Source organism: Phallusia mammillata, chromosome 3 (genome assembly GCF_965637545.1).
Source record: "Phallusia mammillata chromosome 3, kaPhaMamm4.hap1.1, whole genome shotgun sequence".
Classification (NCBI taxonomy): domain Eukaryota; kingdom Metazoa; phylum Chordata; class Ascidiacea; order Phlebobranchia; family Ascidiidae; genus Phallusia; species Phallusia mammillata.
In genome coordinates, this window is record NC_137254.1 from 16,031,044 (window position 1) to 16,050,017 (window position 18,974).

An 18,974-nucleotide genomic window follows, 5' to 3' on the forward strand; every position below is an offset into this window, starting at 1 on the left:
TAATTCGCTTCACGAACGATTTAGTGACAATTCCTCATTTTTTAATTTGCTATCGATCATTCCACCCAACAAACCAACCAAGTTAGATGAGATTGAGCGCTTGTATTGTTTAGATAACCTTGAGAGCGAAGTTATTCTGTGGAGATCTTCTCTAAGCTCTCAACTCAAACCCGAATGTTTTCATGAACTTCTTCTGAGCGCAAACGACTATCCAAGCGTTCGCAACTTAGTCCAGATCATAATGGCGTTGCCGGCAACAACTGTTGAAGCTGAACGTTCTTTTTCGTGTATGAAGCGGGTCAAGACATGGTTGCGCTCAACGATGACTTCCGATCGCCTTTCAGATATATGTGTGCTACATTGTCATCATGAAAGAATCAGCGAGGAGAAGATCAATCAGATTGTGACAAATATGGCTGGTAGTAGGCGAAGAATGGACTTTTACTCATAACGTTGTGTGCAGCTAAAGCAATAATGATTACTTTTTTTGTGTAATTTGCCTCAAAAACATTGCTGGGTGAATTGTTCGCTATCATGTTTGTGGGCACAACTATGTCGCTTTTTGTTTTCGTTGGATGTTCTTTAACTTGTTAAAAGTCACAAAATATTTGGCCCCACCCAAAATTTTCAGCTGCCTACGCCACTGATTGCAACTCAGTAAAGATTTAATTCAACACTAACTTAAAAACGTTTTTATTCCCAGTACACATACTTACGCCTCACAGTCAATCTACGCATATTTATAGGTTATTACATACTGGAATACATGCGTCCTATTAAACTACTGATCATATCTGAAAAAATCGCCACAAAAATGCCTAAAACAAAATTTATCGACATTTTTCCACTCTCTCCCCATTGCCCGCAATGCATTTTTGGGGCTTCCTTTTCAGCCGCCATTACGCTTCAATTTGCTTCAAAAATCACCCAACCGTTCAACGGAGTAGCGCAATCCAGGGTTTATAGAGATCAGTGGTCGCGACGCACAGTTTGAGAACCACTGGTATAAAGTATGACATGATGTTGTAAAGAAAGAAGTGTTAGGAAAAATCATTTAACAAATTAAATAAGTCGACACAAGAAGAACAGTATTTCTCTAAACATATTCAAAAAGCATATGACCTTGAATCAAATCTATCTGTGTATGTAGGGCAGGATGTTGTGGCTAACCATATTGTGGTAAACTCGTGGGTTTAAGTGTGCGTTTTTATCCAAGCTAGAAAATGGGGTTTTAAACGAAACGCATAACGTTGCTGATGGAAATCTTATGTGACCATAGAAATCGCTTGTCACACGAGAATATTAAATGAGAGACGTCATCTCACGCAAATGACTAATTTGTACATTTTAGACAAAATCATTATATATCTGCTTTCAATAATGTTTAATGTGGGAAGCAATATTAATTTAAACTTAACAACTGCGTAAAGGCGAGGAAGTTTCTATTTAAAAACACAAGTATTTCGTAAGTATGTTGATGCGTTCACTTATTTCGCTGTTTTTAGTCCGGTTGTAACTTGTTGTGTTGCATATTGAAAACGCTCCATGATCCCAATTTCGGATAATTCTACCAACTTGCTGACCGTACATGTTGTTTGAGATTCTTATATAGCTGACTAGTTTTAGCCGCAAAAACAGGTAATGAATACACTGTTAACCAGTGTGATTGTCAGCAAAACGACAGTGATAGGACAACGCATAAGTATTATTCTAACCCAGACTAGTTATTCCTACTCGCTACACTGTTTGCGATTCCGATTGCCCTGTATGTAGCCAAAGCAGCAGTGCGTTTAAAGCAGGAGTGTCCAACCTTTTTGGCCAAAGGGCCACATGCGGTTTACGAACGATTGCGCGGGCCACTTAAGTGTTACGGCTACATGCTAGTTTGGAGTCTTAGAAATAGCTGTCTTATAAGTTCTAATTAAAAGTCTCACACCGAAATTCTAATCTTGGAAATGTGTATTATCCTCGTTTACAGTTATAAGAACAATAAACACACCAAGATATAGTAAGTCAACAAAGCTTTTTCCACACGTTGACATTTCAATGTGAAGTTTGGCACTGTTTTTCTCTCACAAGTTTGGCAATATTCGGTGAGATGGACGATGGAGCAATGCGAAGCAATTTAAAAAAAAATCCATATGGCTGTCAGAAATTACTGATTTTGCAGGGGATTTAAAGGCACATGTCAACCTTTCTTGGAAAGTTCTGTTAGCGTTACTTGCTTTTTGTTTCCTGTTTGGCATAAACTATATCACTGCAAAATGCGAAAGATGTTTTTCTGCTAAATGCGTTTTGCGCGAGTCTCTGATACCAGATGTATCTCAATGAACCAAGAAACATTACTGACTGACTCTTGAAGCACGAGTCAGATTGTGACGTAACAATATTAAAATTGTGATACAATGCGCATTGTGACGCAATAAAAGCAACTTGAAACAGTCGTGTATTACTGCTCTATTAACAAAGAAATAAAGCAAACAATAAATGGCAATTTTTCAGAATGAAAGTTCGCCATAAGTCGGGTAGGCGATTAAGTTGCGTATATGAGTCATTTCAAAAAATACGACGCGGGCCACTCAAAACCTTCCGGCGGGCCACGGGTTGGACACCCCTGGTTTAAAGCAAATGTGGTTAAACAAAACTCTTAAAAGATGCCTTACTCGTCGAATCCGTTCATTTCGAAAAGTAATCTTTTTTTAATTTTATGCACAATTTTTGCTAATGACAGTTTTGCGACTAAAGACAACGTGAGAATCGTAGACTAAAACATCCGTTCTTTTGTCTGCATGTGCAAAACCGCAGCAAAACAAGTAATATTAACAATGTGTTGGCCTGAACGGACGATAAATTGATGCTGAATTTACTTACATAAAAAAGAAAAAAAGAAGAAAGCAATTTATCTAATCTTACTTGTGTGGTATTTTGTGTTTACATTTAGGACTGCCTGAATTCGTAAGTTTGAATATGTTTGGCTAAGTAGTTTTTTTGGTTATTTTTATCATTTGTTCTTGTTAAAACCCGTTGCCATCATTAATGAATTAAGAACATTTCCCTATTCAGCCTATGACATATGGCTATGAAACAGCAAAATACATGTGGAAGCAATTTTCGGTGCTAGGTTAGTTTTTGGAACACTACATATATGGATCTGCTCATAAGTTTATTGTTGAAAATAACGGCTCAAACAGACGCAAATAGCAATATGCTTGATTTTTCAAAAGTTTCGGCAAACGCTCATGTCATCATAAGTAATATCAGTTTTGTTTTGATACAACACTAAGTCGTAGACTAGTAGGTTTTTAACAACTCACTTTCTGTTTTCCCATGCAGTTTTGAATGAATTTGCCTTGGAAGATCCAGAAAGGAGGAATAGATTAAGGATTGTGAACTGTTTACCATTACTCATACACTGGGCTTTACAATTTTTGATTGTTACACATATATAAATTTGTTTGACATTTTTGCGTATCATGTACTCGAAATATTCCTTTTCGAAGCTGTTGTTTAACTTTATCGACAGGGAAAACGTTATGATTGTAAAGGACACGTTAATACTCGCAACCTTGCGAAAAACGTTAATTTTCTTTCTTCTTCTAAATCTTGTTTGTATTAAACTGATGTGATTGTGTATTGTAGACCAAATTCGTCGAACGAAGAAGCAGATTTAACATCAAATAGCTGTTGCGCGGAGCAACGGCTGCACATACTAAATTTTTGTAAAGTGATCTCGTGGCGGTTTAATGAAGGTTCTGTAACTGAACATCTCTTGATATGGTGAAAAACATTACGATTATTTTCGACCCTTCTACATTACAAATATTACCGCGCTAGTCATTCGTTGGAATATTAGTTCTTAATGCTACCTCATAACTCTATGTATGCTTTAAACTGAGTTTCTTATATACTTAAAAACTAACTTAAGCTTTTAGGTGTAAACATCCCAAATCTATACTGTAACGATGCCGGTGTATCAACTGTGTTAAACGCGTGTTACGTATAACTTACGTGGGTCGTCAACTTACTTTTTTAAAACTCTAATGAAGCAAGCTGCTAACAGTACACACTGTTTCGACCTATAAAGTCCCATCAGTGCAGATTCTATAGCCAAAGAACAGCACTCTTGTTTGTTTTTCAAACTCTAACCATCTGTACTCAAACCAGAAAAAAAAATACGATGCAGAGAAAATATTTTTGAGTTTACTGCAGTTTGTTACTTTTGGGTTTTAGTTAGGACAGTATTTTGCAACTGTTTATAGTCATAACAACGCAAACTATATTTTTGTTCTGGTTTTACTCGGGCATTTCGTACATACACACCGACATTTCTATTGGTGTTGATATAAACTCTTGTCGAAAAAAAAAACTGTTAGATCAAGTTAAATACTTTCGCCTCCAAGGGAAATGATATTTTGATTTTGTTTCAGGGCTTTTTGCGAAAATAAGCAACATGTATCTTGGCTGTTATACGCAACCGGTTGCATCGATCTGCACGTAAGATTCAAAAATTTGTAGCACGTTCACGCGCCAACACAATGAACGTTAAAACAGATGTTCTAATGCCGATAAATTATCGGTCGCTTTTACACCACTGAGCTTGTTTTATCGCTACGGTGGTGCGAGTTTGCAGCCGTGCGATCTTGTTATCGCTGTTTTACATGTGTGTGGTTTGCATTTTGTCGCTTTAAAAGAAATTTGTCCTGCAAGTTATGTCATTATCCTGATGAAGGCGTCTTGTATAGGACGTCGAAACGTCGATTGTTTACAATAAAACTGCTGGATGAGCAATACTTGGTCATTTGTAGCACGTGTTTTAGTACACAAGATTTTGCACTCATTTATGGTTTGGCTTCTTTATTTTAGGTAATTCAATATCAACAGTAGTACATTAATTTAGGCATTATGCCTGTTTCTATTTTTTACCTGCAGTCAGCGAAAAATTGCTTTAAATACTGCGATCGCTAGCCGGAGCGAAAGCGTGCACGAAATATTATGTCTTAGCGGTATTTTGGCAAACCTGGTATTTTGGTCAGGCTTTGTTAAACCAAATATTGAACCAAGTTTCGGAATTTTCCTTTCAACTTCGGGCTTAATTTCCTGACTGCTTACCACTGTGAGAAAGAGAATTCAAATTTCAAACCATGATAGTTGTTAAAATAGAAAGATAGTTGAAATAAAATCCATTTAAATCTTTTCTAGTTGCCCAAATACTCCAACATAATCAACAGTCACGATGTGAACTAAACTTGACTATATTGCAAAAAAATTGCATGGTAATTTTCTGAAAAGTAATCCGACAAAGTAATTTTCTGAACACAAAACAATAAAATAAAGCATTTATTGTCGAAAACGTTTTAAACTACCTTTTCTTGAAAAAAAAAACACATTACCTTTTAATTTGCAAACAAAGGCTACAAAGTTATTTTCTCCTGTTAAAACCAACATTTATACGTGTTAAGCGTTTTTGACAAAAGTACACAATACTGTTTTTAAAATATATGGCAATTGATTTACAGAAAAATTTGTTTCCCCTTTGGATCTTGGGCCAATTTTACCCACACGAAGTACCCGGCACCGATAATTTCAGCAGCCAGAAGAACAAACATCACAAGTGGGAAGATGTTGTCAGTTGTTTCATTTACTTCATCTCTGTCTCCTGAAGTGTCTGCCAAAATTTAAATGTTTAACGCGGATATAAAGATATATGAGAGAAAGCTTATCCACGATAAACACCAGTAGTGGCGAAAATTAGGACTAATCATACATCACAGTACGTAAGACCAGCAAGGGGGGTTATACCGAATCAAATATGTTAAATAGATCTCATCAGGTAAGGGGTAAGCTAAACAGAGATGAAAATGGACAAGAAAAAAAATGAACTTCTAGTGGGTTTGAGGCCATTAATACATATCCATCCAAATAGACAAAGATTTATTGTTTTGGGTAAGAACGCGCTTGGATCTAAATACCACATTGTTAATTAAAACTAGGGACTGGATTTAGGGATAATACTCATTACTTTTTAAAAAAACGAACTGATTGTGGAGATGAAGTTACAATAACAGAAAATTCACTCAGGGACTTTTACGGCGTATTAAGTGGAGCTACAATCGCTGTACTAGGGTGTCATAAAAAGCTTCCTTACATACAATTAAGACGAGCTAAAAGAATTTAATTTATTGCGTTGTTACCTTGGACAAGCAAATGCTTGGTAGTTTGTAAGATGTGCACTGGTCCTGCAGAAAGTCGTTGGTTGCGTTTATTATTGTCCACGGATCGTCGTCCCATCATACCTCCACATGTCTGTAAAACAGTTGATATTTTTATGTTTTCGAGTGATTTTTGTTGTTAACTTGTGGAATTTAGACCAAGTTATAATTTTGAGCACTAAAGCATTTGCTTAAAAAGAAAATATTTGTTTTTACTACATAAAGATGTTAATACTTTGGTAAACTCATCAATTTTGTTTTTTAGCTAAATATGATGAACTCAACTTACCTGTCCAGGGCATTGTCCACTTGAGTTTTGACAGATGGTCACGTCGCAGTGAATGTAGATATATGAAGAGCACTGGTTTATATCATGTATTTACCATCTAATAGCGCCAAAAACGCCTAGATTATATTTAGCTCGGTGGACTGATTGGGCTGCACAGCGAGGAGATCAGTCTTAAGTGTTTATGATGTCATAATCTATATTGTGATGCTTGTGGTACCTGTTTTTTTCCCAGCGTGTGCTCTGTCGCACCACATCGCGGTCGCAGTTTTAAAAGCATTTTCCTTGACATGGACCACAAATAGTTACACAGTGGGATGACGATCTTTACACAGTGGGATGACGATCAACATTATATTTTGTCACAAAATAAACTAAACAGAATTTCGTATCAACTTTCTTAAGACGAAGAAACACTCAATATGTCGAGCACGTTGACCCAGTTTTCTTAGCAATAAAAGTCGTTGACGCCAACCGCATTGCCGGTGTGAAGGGTCAACGTCGCACCAAACGTTACGCGGAAAATCCGCCAACTACCGCCGGCGCTGACATCGCTAGCCGCAACCGTCAACCGCGTCTGGTGTGCAGAGCCCTTAATGAAAGTTCACACGTTTTGGGAAATCTGTATTTCCAGGTTAAAATCAGTTGTCAGTTTAAAAAAAAAAAATATATTTCGCTAAAATAAGCATCTTCAGTGTCTACCGAGAGCAATAGAAGGGATTAAAATTAGAAAAAGCCAACAATTCCTTAACAAACATGATCTTTTCTCACCTGATAGATAAGAAACGCAAGAAAGGTAAAAAAAAGGAAAAACTTAAGAGGCGAAGAAAATAACACACGTCACTTACACCTCGGTAAAACCATTTTTTTAATGTTAATTTTTGCATTGATTTTATTAAGCCAACTGTCTTCGGCTTTATTAAGCCAACATTAGCCAACACAGTAACAGTAACCAACACAGTTTTATTAAGCCAACACAGTAACAACTTTCAATTGGTGGTTTCTTTTCAAACTCGCTGGGGTGTCGGTCTTGATGCAAAAGCGCTGCGTCATCATTACGCTGCGAAGTGTCGACCTTCGCCCAAATGGCACGTTGACCCGACCACCGAGTGGCAAACCGATTTTTAGTTTGGCCTACATATTGTTCTTGGCATAGGTGGCAAGTGGCGACATAAATGCCATAACTCCTACATGAGAGATTTTGGGAGATCTTAAAACTGCGATTTGAGGTTTCCAGAAATGCGCTTTGTTTAACCATGTCGGTTTTGTGGCTACCATGGTTGCCACATAGGGCACAATGTCCGCAGGAATAGCATCCTGATGGAGCGCAATGATGCAGTCGCCCTAAAGCAAGTTTCCTTGAGCGTAAAACTAATTCTTGTGGGGACGGTGGTCTTTTATAAGTCACCATACAGTTTGGTTTTAGTGCCTTTTCTTTATCTGTGAAGCGCAGTAGCACTGGGAATCCCGCGGCCCAAACGAGTTTCTTGGTCCTCTCTTTGGAATGCCTTGTATTTTGGTGGCGCTATTCCTTCCAGGTTTTTGCCTCTTCTACAACTGCAGCGGTCATCCGGAGCAGTTCGCCTTTAACTTCACCCTTTTCAGGCTGTTGTTATAATCCAAATGCAACCTCAACCGAATCGCTTCAGCTCGTACAATTGAACGAAAAGTAGCAGGCGGATGGTGCGATGACCCATGTAAAAACAGTCGATTATAACTGTTTGGCTTTGTGTAGCTGCACGTAACAAACCGATAGGGTTGTGCTGGTGTTGTTCTGTGAAGCACATCTAAAAATTCCAAACTCTTGTCAACTTCATTGGTGTGTAAAGTGCGTATTGTTAGTTTTAACCCAAATCGCGCAAATCGATTTTTGAGAGCATTGATAATTCGCCTGGCAGAAATTCACCAATGGAAATAAAAACAATGTCATCAATAAATCTCTTGAAGATTTGCGTTTGAGACAGCACTGGGGCGATTCCAGAAATGATGTGGTGCATCGCTATGTTCGCGACAGCAACTGAGTGGTTGTCGCGAGTTGCTATGCCATTTTTTATTCCATAAAAGCGTCCTTGAACTGCGTGACCACGTTTGCAACAAGGAAGGCTGTAAGTTGGATGATGATCTGTTTAACCTTACCAGAGTACGTGGAGTGGTGAACAGGGAATGATTCCCAGAATCAATTTACCAGGATTTATAATGAAAGTTATGGGTGCTGCAGCACCCTACCTAGCACGAGCCACCGCTGTTCTTAGCTGTATTGGTTTTGTCACAATCTAACAAGTGATGTCAATGGTGTATACATATGAGCGATGTGTGAAAAAAAAAACTATTCAAAACAACAAGTAGTGGATTCTTCAACGGAAGAATGTTCAGGTGAGGAAGAAGACATCCAAGGTTTAGACAGAGCAAAAGCACCCAAATTGAATAAGAAGATGATCTCCCCCCACTTATACGGACTGACACAGCACAGAGGTTTATTTGTGTACAATTTACTTTTCATTACTGTTTCCACTTCTGTGGTAACAAGTTATTGTTTTTATTACACAGGGCAACTTTTAAGAGACCTCTTTCACCACAAAAGCGTACAGACCCTACACCAAGTGGCCACTACCTTGCAGGTGGTACTGGATAAACTAAACAGGATGGATTTCAAACTGGAAACACTTTTGGACCTTATAAAAGAAAAGGAGACATGCCTCAAAGAACTCTGGATGCCAGAACCTGCAGATAATGAAAAATACCTTATGGATATTATCACACAGATGAAAGTAAGTTATATATGTGTAAAACTTTTTGTTGTTTCTGTGTGAACACTGCATATACTAAAATAGGCTCATTTTCGGAGATAATGTTTAGCTTAAATTTAGAGTATTAAATTAGCGGATAGTTTTTCAACACCTTGACATCATCGCTAACTATCGATTTCCTTTTCACTTTTTCAACCTTGCTCGCATCTTGTACTTGGTTTGATGCTTGCCCTTTGTCAGAGCCCAGTACCCCACAAACTGTCACATTTACCAGGGTTTTGACGAATATATTCAAGTACATTGCCGGTTGGCGAACCGGGCGCCCGGTTTGGTATACTATAACATTTTTTTGCGGGCATCACGACATACTGTGAGTCGGTGGGGTGAGTGATTACCCAACACCTGTATGGCGATTCCAAGTTAGACTTTTAATATGGTCGAGCCATCGAGTTCGAGGTCGTCCAGTGGGTCGCTTTCCATTTGATTTTGCCAACAAAAATTGTCTGGGAAGCCTTTCCGGAGGCATTCTGCTCACATGGCCAAACCATTTCAGCTGGGATCTTTCGATTCTGAGAAGTAGAGGATCGACGTTCAGAGATTTGTGGATTTCGGAGCTACGTACTTTGTCAAGTAAAGTAACCCCTTCCACCCTACGCAAAAACCTCATTTCAGATGCTTGTAGTTGTGATCGCACCTTCTCGGTCAATATCCATGACTCATGACCACAAGTGAGTATGGGAATGAAGATGGTTTTAAATACCGCCATCTTCGCCTGACATCAATTTCGGTGTCTTGTCTTCCATCACCTGTAAACGTGAAACTCCATCTACTTCTACTTTACACTGATCAGGTTTTCTGGAAAGATGAAGTACCTCAGTTTTCCTTGTACCGATTTTCATCCCTGCGGTGTTACATGCAGCAGCAAAGCTTACCGAATACACATCCTTACCGAAGACCAACCCCCACATGGAATGGTTTAGATCAGTGGTTCCCAACCGCCGGTCCAAATATCTTGCCGGTCCGCGAGTTATCTAACTTTATGCCAAGCTCCATTTTAAAATAGAATGAATAGAAAGTAGGCCTATTGCAAAGTTGTTGGCACCTGCAAAAGTTATTTTACGCCTGGCTCTAAAACTGGGGTAGTTCTCTATCGTTGATACCGGCAAATTGTTTTATAAAACTTTTGTGACGTTTATGATTGTTTTGTCATAAACTGTGTCTAGCATTCAACAATTTTTTGTGAAACGAAGTTATTCTTCGCTTTGAGATAGGGATAGCATTAATTTTGTATTTAAATGGATTGGCGTTTTGTTGTATAAGTTGACTTGATTGCCGTTTGGTTGTAATTTTACGCCTTAAATACATAGGCTATGACTAAATCTTGCATTATGTTGCGCAACGACAACTTTAATGAACAAAAAGCTTACAAATATCTCTTGCATTCACTACGATCTTTAGTTGCAGGTCCGTGGAATTTTTTTTACATTTTTACCGGTCCCACAGTGTAAAAAGGTTGGGAACCACTGGTTTAGATTGTTTGCCGTTCACGCGAACACAAACCTAAGGCTGATGGTAAAATGACTTAATCGCCAGCAACAGCTGGCCATTGATCCCAGGCTCCCCAAAGGTTTTCTCGAGGAATCCGATCAAATGCCTTCTCAAGGTCGACGAAACCTGCGAAGACGCCTTTGGCATATTCCCGTGATTTCTCGAAAACTTGCTTCAATGTGAAGATTTGGTCCGTAGTGATGCGACGGCCCTCACCCAGCTTTTTTTTCCACTATTTCTCGGCATTTACGTTCAAGGCATTTGGCATACACCTTTCCTGGCAAACTGAGCAACGATATTCCTCTGTAGTTGGCATAAAACATACGCAGTTAAATTGCAGACATTGTTTAAGAGCTATACTAATCTGTCTTAATGTTAGAAATTTTATTGTTAACGTAGTCAAATAATGTGATGCTAACCGAGCTGTGTTCCGAGGGGCCACGGTCGTAGATTAACAACTTTATTCCCGAATTTAATGGACTATTTCACATGAAATTTCATTTTGTCATTAACGGACGTAATATTTTATGCTCTCGTGGAAGCCTTTGGCGAGAGAAGAAAAGATTTTTATACCGAAGCCTTACCTTGGAATGGCTGAAGAAGGGTAAGAAGCAGTAAAAATGCAACAATTATTGTCTTTCAATGGGGTTTCAATTAAAATATCACTATTTTGCAGGAGCCTTGACTTAAGAATATCATATCTGCCTGTTCAGGTAAACATTCTCCCAGCGGGCACCGAGTGTTGCATAAATTTCATATCGACGTCTTTCTGACAAAAATCGACCATTATGCAAAACTAGGACGTCAAAGCAAGATCGAAAATTAGTCACAATTTCAGAAGTCCGAAAACAACCGGTATTCGACGTCGAATTAGTGGCATATTAGGCACGTTAAAGTAACGTTGAGTTTTTCACGTATGTTCGACGTCGTGATTTGGTGTCTCTGCAACTTTTTAGCAAAATGGATTAAATTTCGACGTCTCATTTTTCACGTTGAAATTATGTGCCTTTGTCGAGGTTGAAATGAAGCCGACGTTTACGTCTTTTGTTGGTTTAAAAATCTACCACATTTCAACATTGAAATTCGAACCAAACCCAACACAAAACTTAAAAAAAGTTAAAACCATAAGTTTCAAACGTTTAAGTAACGTTGCAGTTGTCACGTATCTTTGACGTCTTAATTAAGTGTGTTCGTAACTTTGTCGCAAATTGGATTACATTTTGATGTCTTTCTTTTCACGTTGAAATTATTTGTTTATCGACGTTGAAATAAATTTGATTAAATGTCGCAAAAAAAACTACTTTTGGACCAATTACCACCAATTATGAATAACAAAAGTAGGTATGGACACGCGACCCCTTAACAACATATAATGCAGCTTGTTCCCCTATGTCATAACTACCCCCTAGTTTTTACTTTCTTTTTTCTTTTGTGTTTTTGTGTGTGTGTATTTCAGTTTGTACTTAGTGTGATTTTACTTTTTATTTTTTTATTATTCTATGCTATTATATCATTAAACTGGATAACTTGGTTGTCCAGTCAGCTGATCGTCGGTTACCAAAGATCTTCGAACCATGACCGATGTGCACCCCGTGTCTCGAATCGTTTCCACGGTTCTTTGACCTAGTTGACCTAAAGTGAGCTTTAACTTCTGGCTACATCTTTGCACACACAAAGCCTTTTCTATGTTCTGTCCGAGGTGGCGAGGCTCTGCATCAGACCCTGTCCTTAAGTGAAAGTCCCGCGCAAGATGTCCACGTCCATTGCAGTTGAAGCACCTGTGGTCACTCGGGCCAGACTGATGCCTGTGATAATCTTCGCCCAGTTGCTTAGGTCTTGCACAGTCTGTATAGTACACAGCAGCAGCTCGAGTGCGCCTCGAATCGTAACTAAATCCGCCAATTGTTTTCTTCAGTGGACCAAGAAATCTGTCGGCTGTCTCCGCAAATTCTTTCAGATCATTTGTTGAGTGCTGCCTCATGTACAAAGATAGTTCCCGGTAACTATCTTTATGGAATTTTTCACGAAGAAAAAGTTCCTTAAGCCCTTTGTAGGACTTTTCGACGCCGGCCATTTCTACCCAACTATCCAAATAGCTGTTGAATCTAACTAAATACTGCGAAACCGTTTCGCCTTGCTGCTGGGTTTCATTGTTAAATTTGTTGCTGTATCCATCCTCGCGTAAACCATACCGTTTCCACAACGCACGTTTCAAAGCCTCGTAATCCCTGGCTTCTTCGGCTGATAGTCGAGAATACACTCCCATCGCTTTTCCCGTCAGCAGTGCACTGAGCCATGGCGCCCATTGATTTCTTTCCCAGCCGCTGTTTTCCGCGTATCTCTCAAACCGCAGCAAATATCCGTCCATGTCATCCACATCGTCCACCAATTTTGGAAGCTCTGGACACTTGCCAGCAGCAGCGTTACTGCACGTTGTCGAAGTGCTTGTGGTCTCTTCGCGGCTTCGTCTATCTTCCAGTTCAAGCTTCTTCATGGCCATCTTCACGTCTTTTCTGCTCAGCCTCCCGATTAATTCTTCGCTCTTCACGTTCATGCTCACGGTCCTGTTTCACCTGCTCGCCAGCGAGAGCCCAAATTGCTTTCCAATATCCCCAGATATTGGCTTGCAGACGTCATTGCCGATCTTACAGGGGTTAGTGTTTAACTTCGCGTTTTTAAATCAGATCCCGGACGAGCCCCAAGATGTCACGTTCCGTTTGCACGGTTACGCGAAAGATTGGGACTGACTATCGGAAGTTCTTTAACAACTAACGCTCGTGTACTCTGATCGGCAGCAAACCCTTCTTTTACATTTATTCAACGTCCAACCACACGTAATCAAAACAACAAACAATCCAGCACTATTTTGCAGTTATCTCTCAATTCTGTCTTCTGCCTTATTTAAATCGAGAGAGGGGTTCTTATAATGCCGATGCAACAATGATGGGTAAAAGGCGCTAACTTTCCGTGACCATTTCCTACAAATAAAACAATGGTGACTTGCACCCCGTAACAGCGCGACCTGACAAATTGGCACATTGAACACATAAACAAAAGAATTGGTGGTGTGAAGCGGCCACGCAACAAAAAGGCTCGACCCGCACAGTAAACCTCCAGTGGTTTCGGAATAACGTCGCTTGAGAACTGGGTCGCAAACTATCCGGTCAACACATTTGTGACATTGGTCACATACAAAACAACGAAATACTGCCGTAGGATTCGTTTTTTCCGATCAGCCATCCGGGTCAAAGACAGTGCAGCACCTTTCCCAGCGAACAACATCTGAGATCTCGCCATCGATCTTACAAAAGCATAGGAGGAGATGCTCGACGGCAACATTCTCATCGTCGCAACGAACTGTCCTCGGGACACTCGGATCTGCCTACGGGATCACAGGAAACGTTTCGAGGAAGCGAGCTGGTGTTTCCGTTTAGGCGGGTTTCATTTGGCCTGCATAATCTGCGGGTTCAACTACCGTCTTATGCAACCGGACGTACCCCGCCAAACTCCTGCGGTCGGTTGCGATCCTACGGCAGGACATACCCAAAACGGAATTCAACCACAATTCAAATAGCAGGACACTTGACTCGATAACCCACGTTTTTTTCGGTGTCCTTGCTATTTACGTATCCGTTCAACAATGGAACTTTGAAGATGATAAAGTGACTATGCAAATAAACTTGACTTGACTTGACATCTTAATTTGATCAACACCAATTCAAAAAATATGTTAGCGGTAATCAGAATAAAATACATGAGTAATTTATGTCGATTAGGCTCGGATGCCTGCTTTTTTTCTTCATAGGTATCGTGGAATGGCTCTCCCATGGGTAGCAAACAATTGCATTTTTCCCTTCAACGTTATCAGATTATAAGTTCTAACTCCCGCTGTCAGACCCTTTATGCCCGTTTCAATAAATTTCATCCAACCTGAAATTTTTTAAACTTTGACCTTGACGTTGGAAGAAATCTACACCTTTATGTTGCAGACTAGAATGGTTCGTTTTCCAAGTGCATGGCTTTAGCGAAGAGCTTGCCAAAACATTATGGCACAAAACGCACTGTGGTTTTTCTTCTCCACCAGAGTTTATCACGATAAACCCAAATTGGATAAATGAATTCATCGCATTTGAATTTTTTATTAGGAGGCATTTATAATAATAATCTTACAATGCCAATAATATAATTTACTGAAAAACATTAATAAAAAATGATAAATAGGACTAATAAATTCAATAGCTGAAAATATGCAGGAGCTAATTTTTGCGATGGAGCCAAGCTCTGCTTTTTACAAGAAGTATGAATGGTTCCGACGACAAAGATTAAGGCCACTTGACAGTAACTCTTCTATCTACTAAATGCAACCAACTCAGTCTGCTACTACATCTACATCTCGTGGTACACTAGCGCAGTCACGATTCTTTCTAATGAAACAATGCGAACGATTCACTGATTGCAGGTAGTACAACATAATATGCTTTATGATATCATAAGAGAAAACCGCAAACATGCGATGTTAGCGAATTAAGGCCGTGTGCGTAGCGAAGTTGGGCGAAGTTGAGCGAACCTTTCGCTACAATGGATTTCAATGGGACTGTTCACACCGGACGCAGCCTTCGCCCGAATTCGCGCGAATTCGGGCGAACTCGCCGAGGTTTCGTGAGCGTAGCGAAAAAGTTGGGCGAAGTTGGGCGAAGGTCCCTGTACAGTCGTAAATTTTTGCCAGAAACTTTGCCGAAAACTGTTCAGTAGGCTGTGTGAGGTTAAAGTGACAGTTTTTTAGTTACAAATAAGAAGCAGTTGGCTTTACAGAATTATTAACTAGTAATATTTTTAAATGGACGATATTAATGTTGGATAAATGTTTCTATGTGACTGAGATTTTGATTGACAAGGTCAAGGGGTCACGTTAGTCGAAAATTTGGTTAGTTGGAACTGGAAGTTACTTTTTATTATGTTGTTTAGAGATTGTTCATTTAAGGTTTTTTGTTTAGCAGCTAGGTACAAATAAAAAAGTATGAATTTTGAACTAATTGACGAAATTCTTGTCGAAGAAATCAGGAAATATAGGTCCCTATATGACCTATCATTTCATGGTTATAGAGACAGATATGCCAAAGAAAATGCCTGGAAAGAAATCGGGCAAACATTAAACATGGAAGGTACAGTTTAGTGTGATGTAAAAACAGACAGACAGTTGCTTAGAATATTAAAAACTAAAAACATGTGCATGTTAGACTATATGTTATGTGCAATATAAACTAATTAATAATTATATAAGTGTCAATTTCCACAACAAAATTTTCCCTACTTATGTGTGGGCCAGGTAATAAAATATTTATGAGGTTATTATTGTATGTGTGCATAACATACTATATTTTTCTGTCATTCAGGAAAACTTGTTTTAATTTTAAGCAGTGCATATTCTTGATTCCTGTATGGCCTGTGGGGATTTTCCATGTCTTGGTTGTTTGGATTCCCAAATTTTAGTCATTCAGGAAAACTTGTTTTAATTTTGTGCAGTGCATATCCTTGATTCCTGTATGGCCTGTGGGGATTTTCCATGCCTTGTTGTTTGGATTCCCATTTTGGGTTGTATTGTATGGTAACATATCCATAGCATTTCAGTATAGCTATAGTAAATATAGCTATGGTATGCCTTATTTTAAACTTTAATATATTGGCACTAACATGAATTTCAACCAGGTGATGAAATGAAAAAAAGATGGAAGTCCCTACGGGACAAGTTTGTCAGAGAGAAAAAAAAATCTTTGAAAAAGTCCGGCTCAGAAGCCTCAACTGCATCTCAGTGGTCATTGTACCCTGTGATGCAGTTTTTAGAAAAACAAATGGAGCCCAGGGGGTGAGAGTATATGTCTAGATCTCACTTAGCCATAACTGAACTTCTAATGCACCCAAAGACAGTGCACACTGTTACAAATTATATTATAAGATTTATAATTCCATGAATAATTGTGGATATATTTCTTAACCCTCCTTGCTGGTGCTTTTATTTGTTTAGAACATCATCAAACTACACGATTGTGTTGGAGGAGAACTCGCTGTGTGAGAGTGATGTTTCTGGTGTGGAATCGGTTTGTTTCCCAGAAACCGTTTCTACACCAGAAACACATTCAACACCAGAACCAACACACCCTACCATTCAACACCAGAATCAACCAAGGTCAAAAAAAAGGAAACCGGACATGGATCTGGCATTGTTACATGCCCTTGAAAAAACAACAGGTAATAGTAGTCAATGATTTTACCTGCAGTTTCCTTGTTGTGTGTATTTTGTTTAGAACTCAAAATATAATAAAAATATAAGTTTAATGTGTACATGCTAATACAATTTGTACCTAAAATTTCTGAAAAAAGTCCTTTTATGTAGTGTTTTTGTTTTGTTTTTCAGAAGAGACACAAGACCCGGAGGAATTGTTTTTTCTGGGAGTGGCTGGTGAAACGAAGCACTGGCCTACTGTAGTGAAGTGCGAGTTTAAATTAAAAATTAGAACGCTGATGTTGGACATCGAAAAAAAATTGGAGTCTGAAAAGTAAAATCTTGACTACAGTAGGACAGTGCTTTGTTTCACAATATATTATATTTTTCAGATTTTATTTTATTGTTGTTTCAAATAAACATAAAGTTAATCTAAGATGGCATTGGTTCGTGTTTTCACACTGTAACAGGAAAGACCACGTGAAGGTTGCCATCAACTTTCCCACAAACAGACAAACAGTTACAGGACAAACATGGCTCTAAAAAGAGCCGTTTACATGCAAACTAACTAACACCTTGAAATAATGGCATTCTGCCAAGACACAGATCCGGTTTCGCTGCAAAAGTATTCGGCAAACTTTTCCCTTACTTCAAATGCTTGCGTGCTATGACGTCGCCCAACCCTTTGAATGCACCCTAGACTATTTTCTTGCTCCTCCCGCCAACTGCCAGGATGTAATTCGCCACTCCTATCTTCGTGGTCGAGATCACTCGGTCCAACATACATACTTTCATGGCGAAGGAAGTTGTGAAGAACAACACACGCCTTCACCACATTATCCACTCTTTCTGGTGCCAAACAAATCGGCCCGCGAAACACTCGAAAGCGGGAAACCATTATACCAAATACGTTTTCTACGATGCGCCTGGCTCTAGAAAGCCGGTAATTAAAAACCCGTTGACGGTGCGATAATTGCCTCCCTGGGTAAGGACGAAGCAAATTTTCCTGTAACGGAAATGCTTCGTATCCAACAAAAACGCATGGCAGGGCCTCCGATGATCCAGGCAAGGGTTGTGGTGGAGGAATCGGCAATTGGTGGCTTGATAACTGCCTTCCAAATACAGAATTGCTGTAGATGCTGCCATCGCTTTGTTTGCCGTATCCCCGATGTCAACCATCGTAAAACGATAGTTTGCATCTACAACTGCAAACAAAACAATGCTAAAGGAGCCCTTGTAGTTATAGTACAGGGAACCCGAGTTGGAAGGGGCCTGTACTTGGATGTGTTTACCATCCATGCTACCAAGGCAGTTAGGAAAGTGCCATAACCTGCGAAAATCAGAGGCAATTCGTTTAAAATCATCCGCATTTGGTTTTGCCATGTGGTTTGGCTGCAAAACTTGCCAAATGGCCTGGCAAGTTTCAGGTATTATTGTAGAAAGAGATGCCTTTGACATACGATAAGAATGTGACAAACTTTCGTACGTCATTCCACCGATTAAATACCTGGAAAAACATAAATATTACTGTTGAAACGAAGTGCAAGAAAACACAACTTATAACTAACCTTAAAGTTACTGCAACTCGTTCACCGGGTGAAATAGGACTCCGATAATTAGTCGTTTGTCTGGACACTAGAGGTCCAACTAACGAAAGCAACTGGTCGAAAGTTGCTGGCGACATCCTGAAATAAGACTGAAATTCTGCAACCTGCTCAAGTCGCAGTTCCTGAACCAGGCGATAATATTCACCTGAAAGAATTGAACCTCATGCTATTTTTTAAAATCGTTTTAGGCAACAGCAATATTTACTTACTTAGAATAGGTCGTCGCTGTCTGGTTGGCTTCACCCAGGTGCTTCTACATGTTCTGCTCTGACTAGAAAGGCGATGAATGGCGAGTAATCGGACTACTCGAGCCCTTTTTAATGCGGAGCGGTTGTTCATCTTTATTTCCAGCAATAT

General features: G+C 39.3%; 2 protein-coding genes and 2 long non-coding RNA genes across 4 annotated transcripts; 2 read left to right on the plus strand and 2 right to left on the minus strand.

Moving 5' to 3' along the window:
• Nucleotides 1-4,837: 4,837 nt before the first annotated feature.
• Nucleotides 4,838-6,291, minus strand: LOC145220398 (uncharacterized). Its single transcript, XR_013858122.1, has 2 exons — nucleotides 6,192-6,291; nucleotides 4,838-5,665 (listed from the first exon to the last, which is right to left on the minus strand). It is a non-coding gene; the product is annotated as an uncharacterized LOC145220398 (long non-coding RNA).
• Nucleotides 6,292-8,804: 2,513 nt separating this feature from the next.
• LOC145220386 (uncharacterized) lies at nucleotides 8,805-9,305 on the plus strand. The gene is made up of 2 exons (XM_080087622.1): nucleotides 8,805-8,967; nucleotides 9,043-9,305. Exons 1-2 carry the CDS (start codon nucleotides 8,805-8,807, stop codon nucleotides 9,303-9,305), a joined length of 426 nt encoding a protein of 141 aa, XP_079943748.1.
• A 1,799-nt stretch (nucleotides 9,306-11,104) lies between these two features.
• On the minus strand, nucleotides 11,105-14,913 carry LOC145220353 (uncharacterized). Its single transcript, XM_080087592.1, has one exon. The coding sequence runs from the start codon at nucleotides 13,342-13,344 to the stop codon at nucleotides 12,304-12,306; it is 1,041 nt and encodes a 346-aa protein (XP_079943718.1). The 5' UTR covers nucleotides 13,345-14,913; the 3' UTR covers nucleotides 11,105-12,303.
• Nucleotides 14,914-15,111: 198 nt separating this feature from the next.
• LOC145220407 (uncharacterized) lies at nucleotides 15,112-18,149 on the plus strand. Its single transcript, XR_013858140.1, has 2 exons — nucleotides 15,112-17,036; nucleotides 17,203-18,149. It is a non-coding gene; the product is annotated as an uncharacterized LOC145220407 (long non-coding RNA).
• Nucleotides 18,150-18,974: the final 825 nt, after the last annotated feature.

Excerpts from the sequence above, each read along its gene's own strand:
- LOC145220386 (XM_080087622.1), top strand. The coding sequence starts at position 8,805 with ATGTGTGAAAAAAAAAACTATTCAAAACAACAAGTAGTGGATTCTTCA. Across the intron at positions 8,968-9,042 it reads CGGACTGACACAGCACAGAG|GGCAACTTTTAAGAGACCTC; the intron begins GTTTATTTGTGT and ends TTTATTACACAG.
- LOC145220353 (XM_080087592.1), bottom strand. The coding sequence starts at position 13,344 with ATGAACGTGAAGAGCGAAGAATTAATCGGGAGGCTGAGCAGAAAAGAC.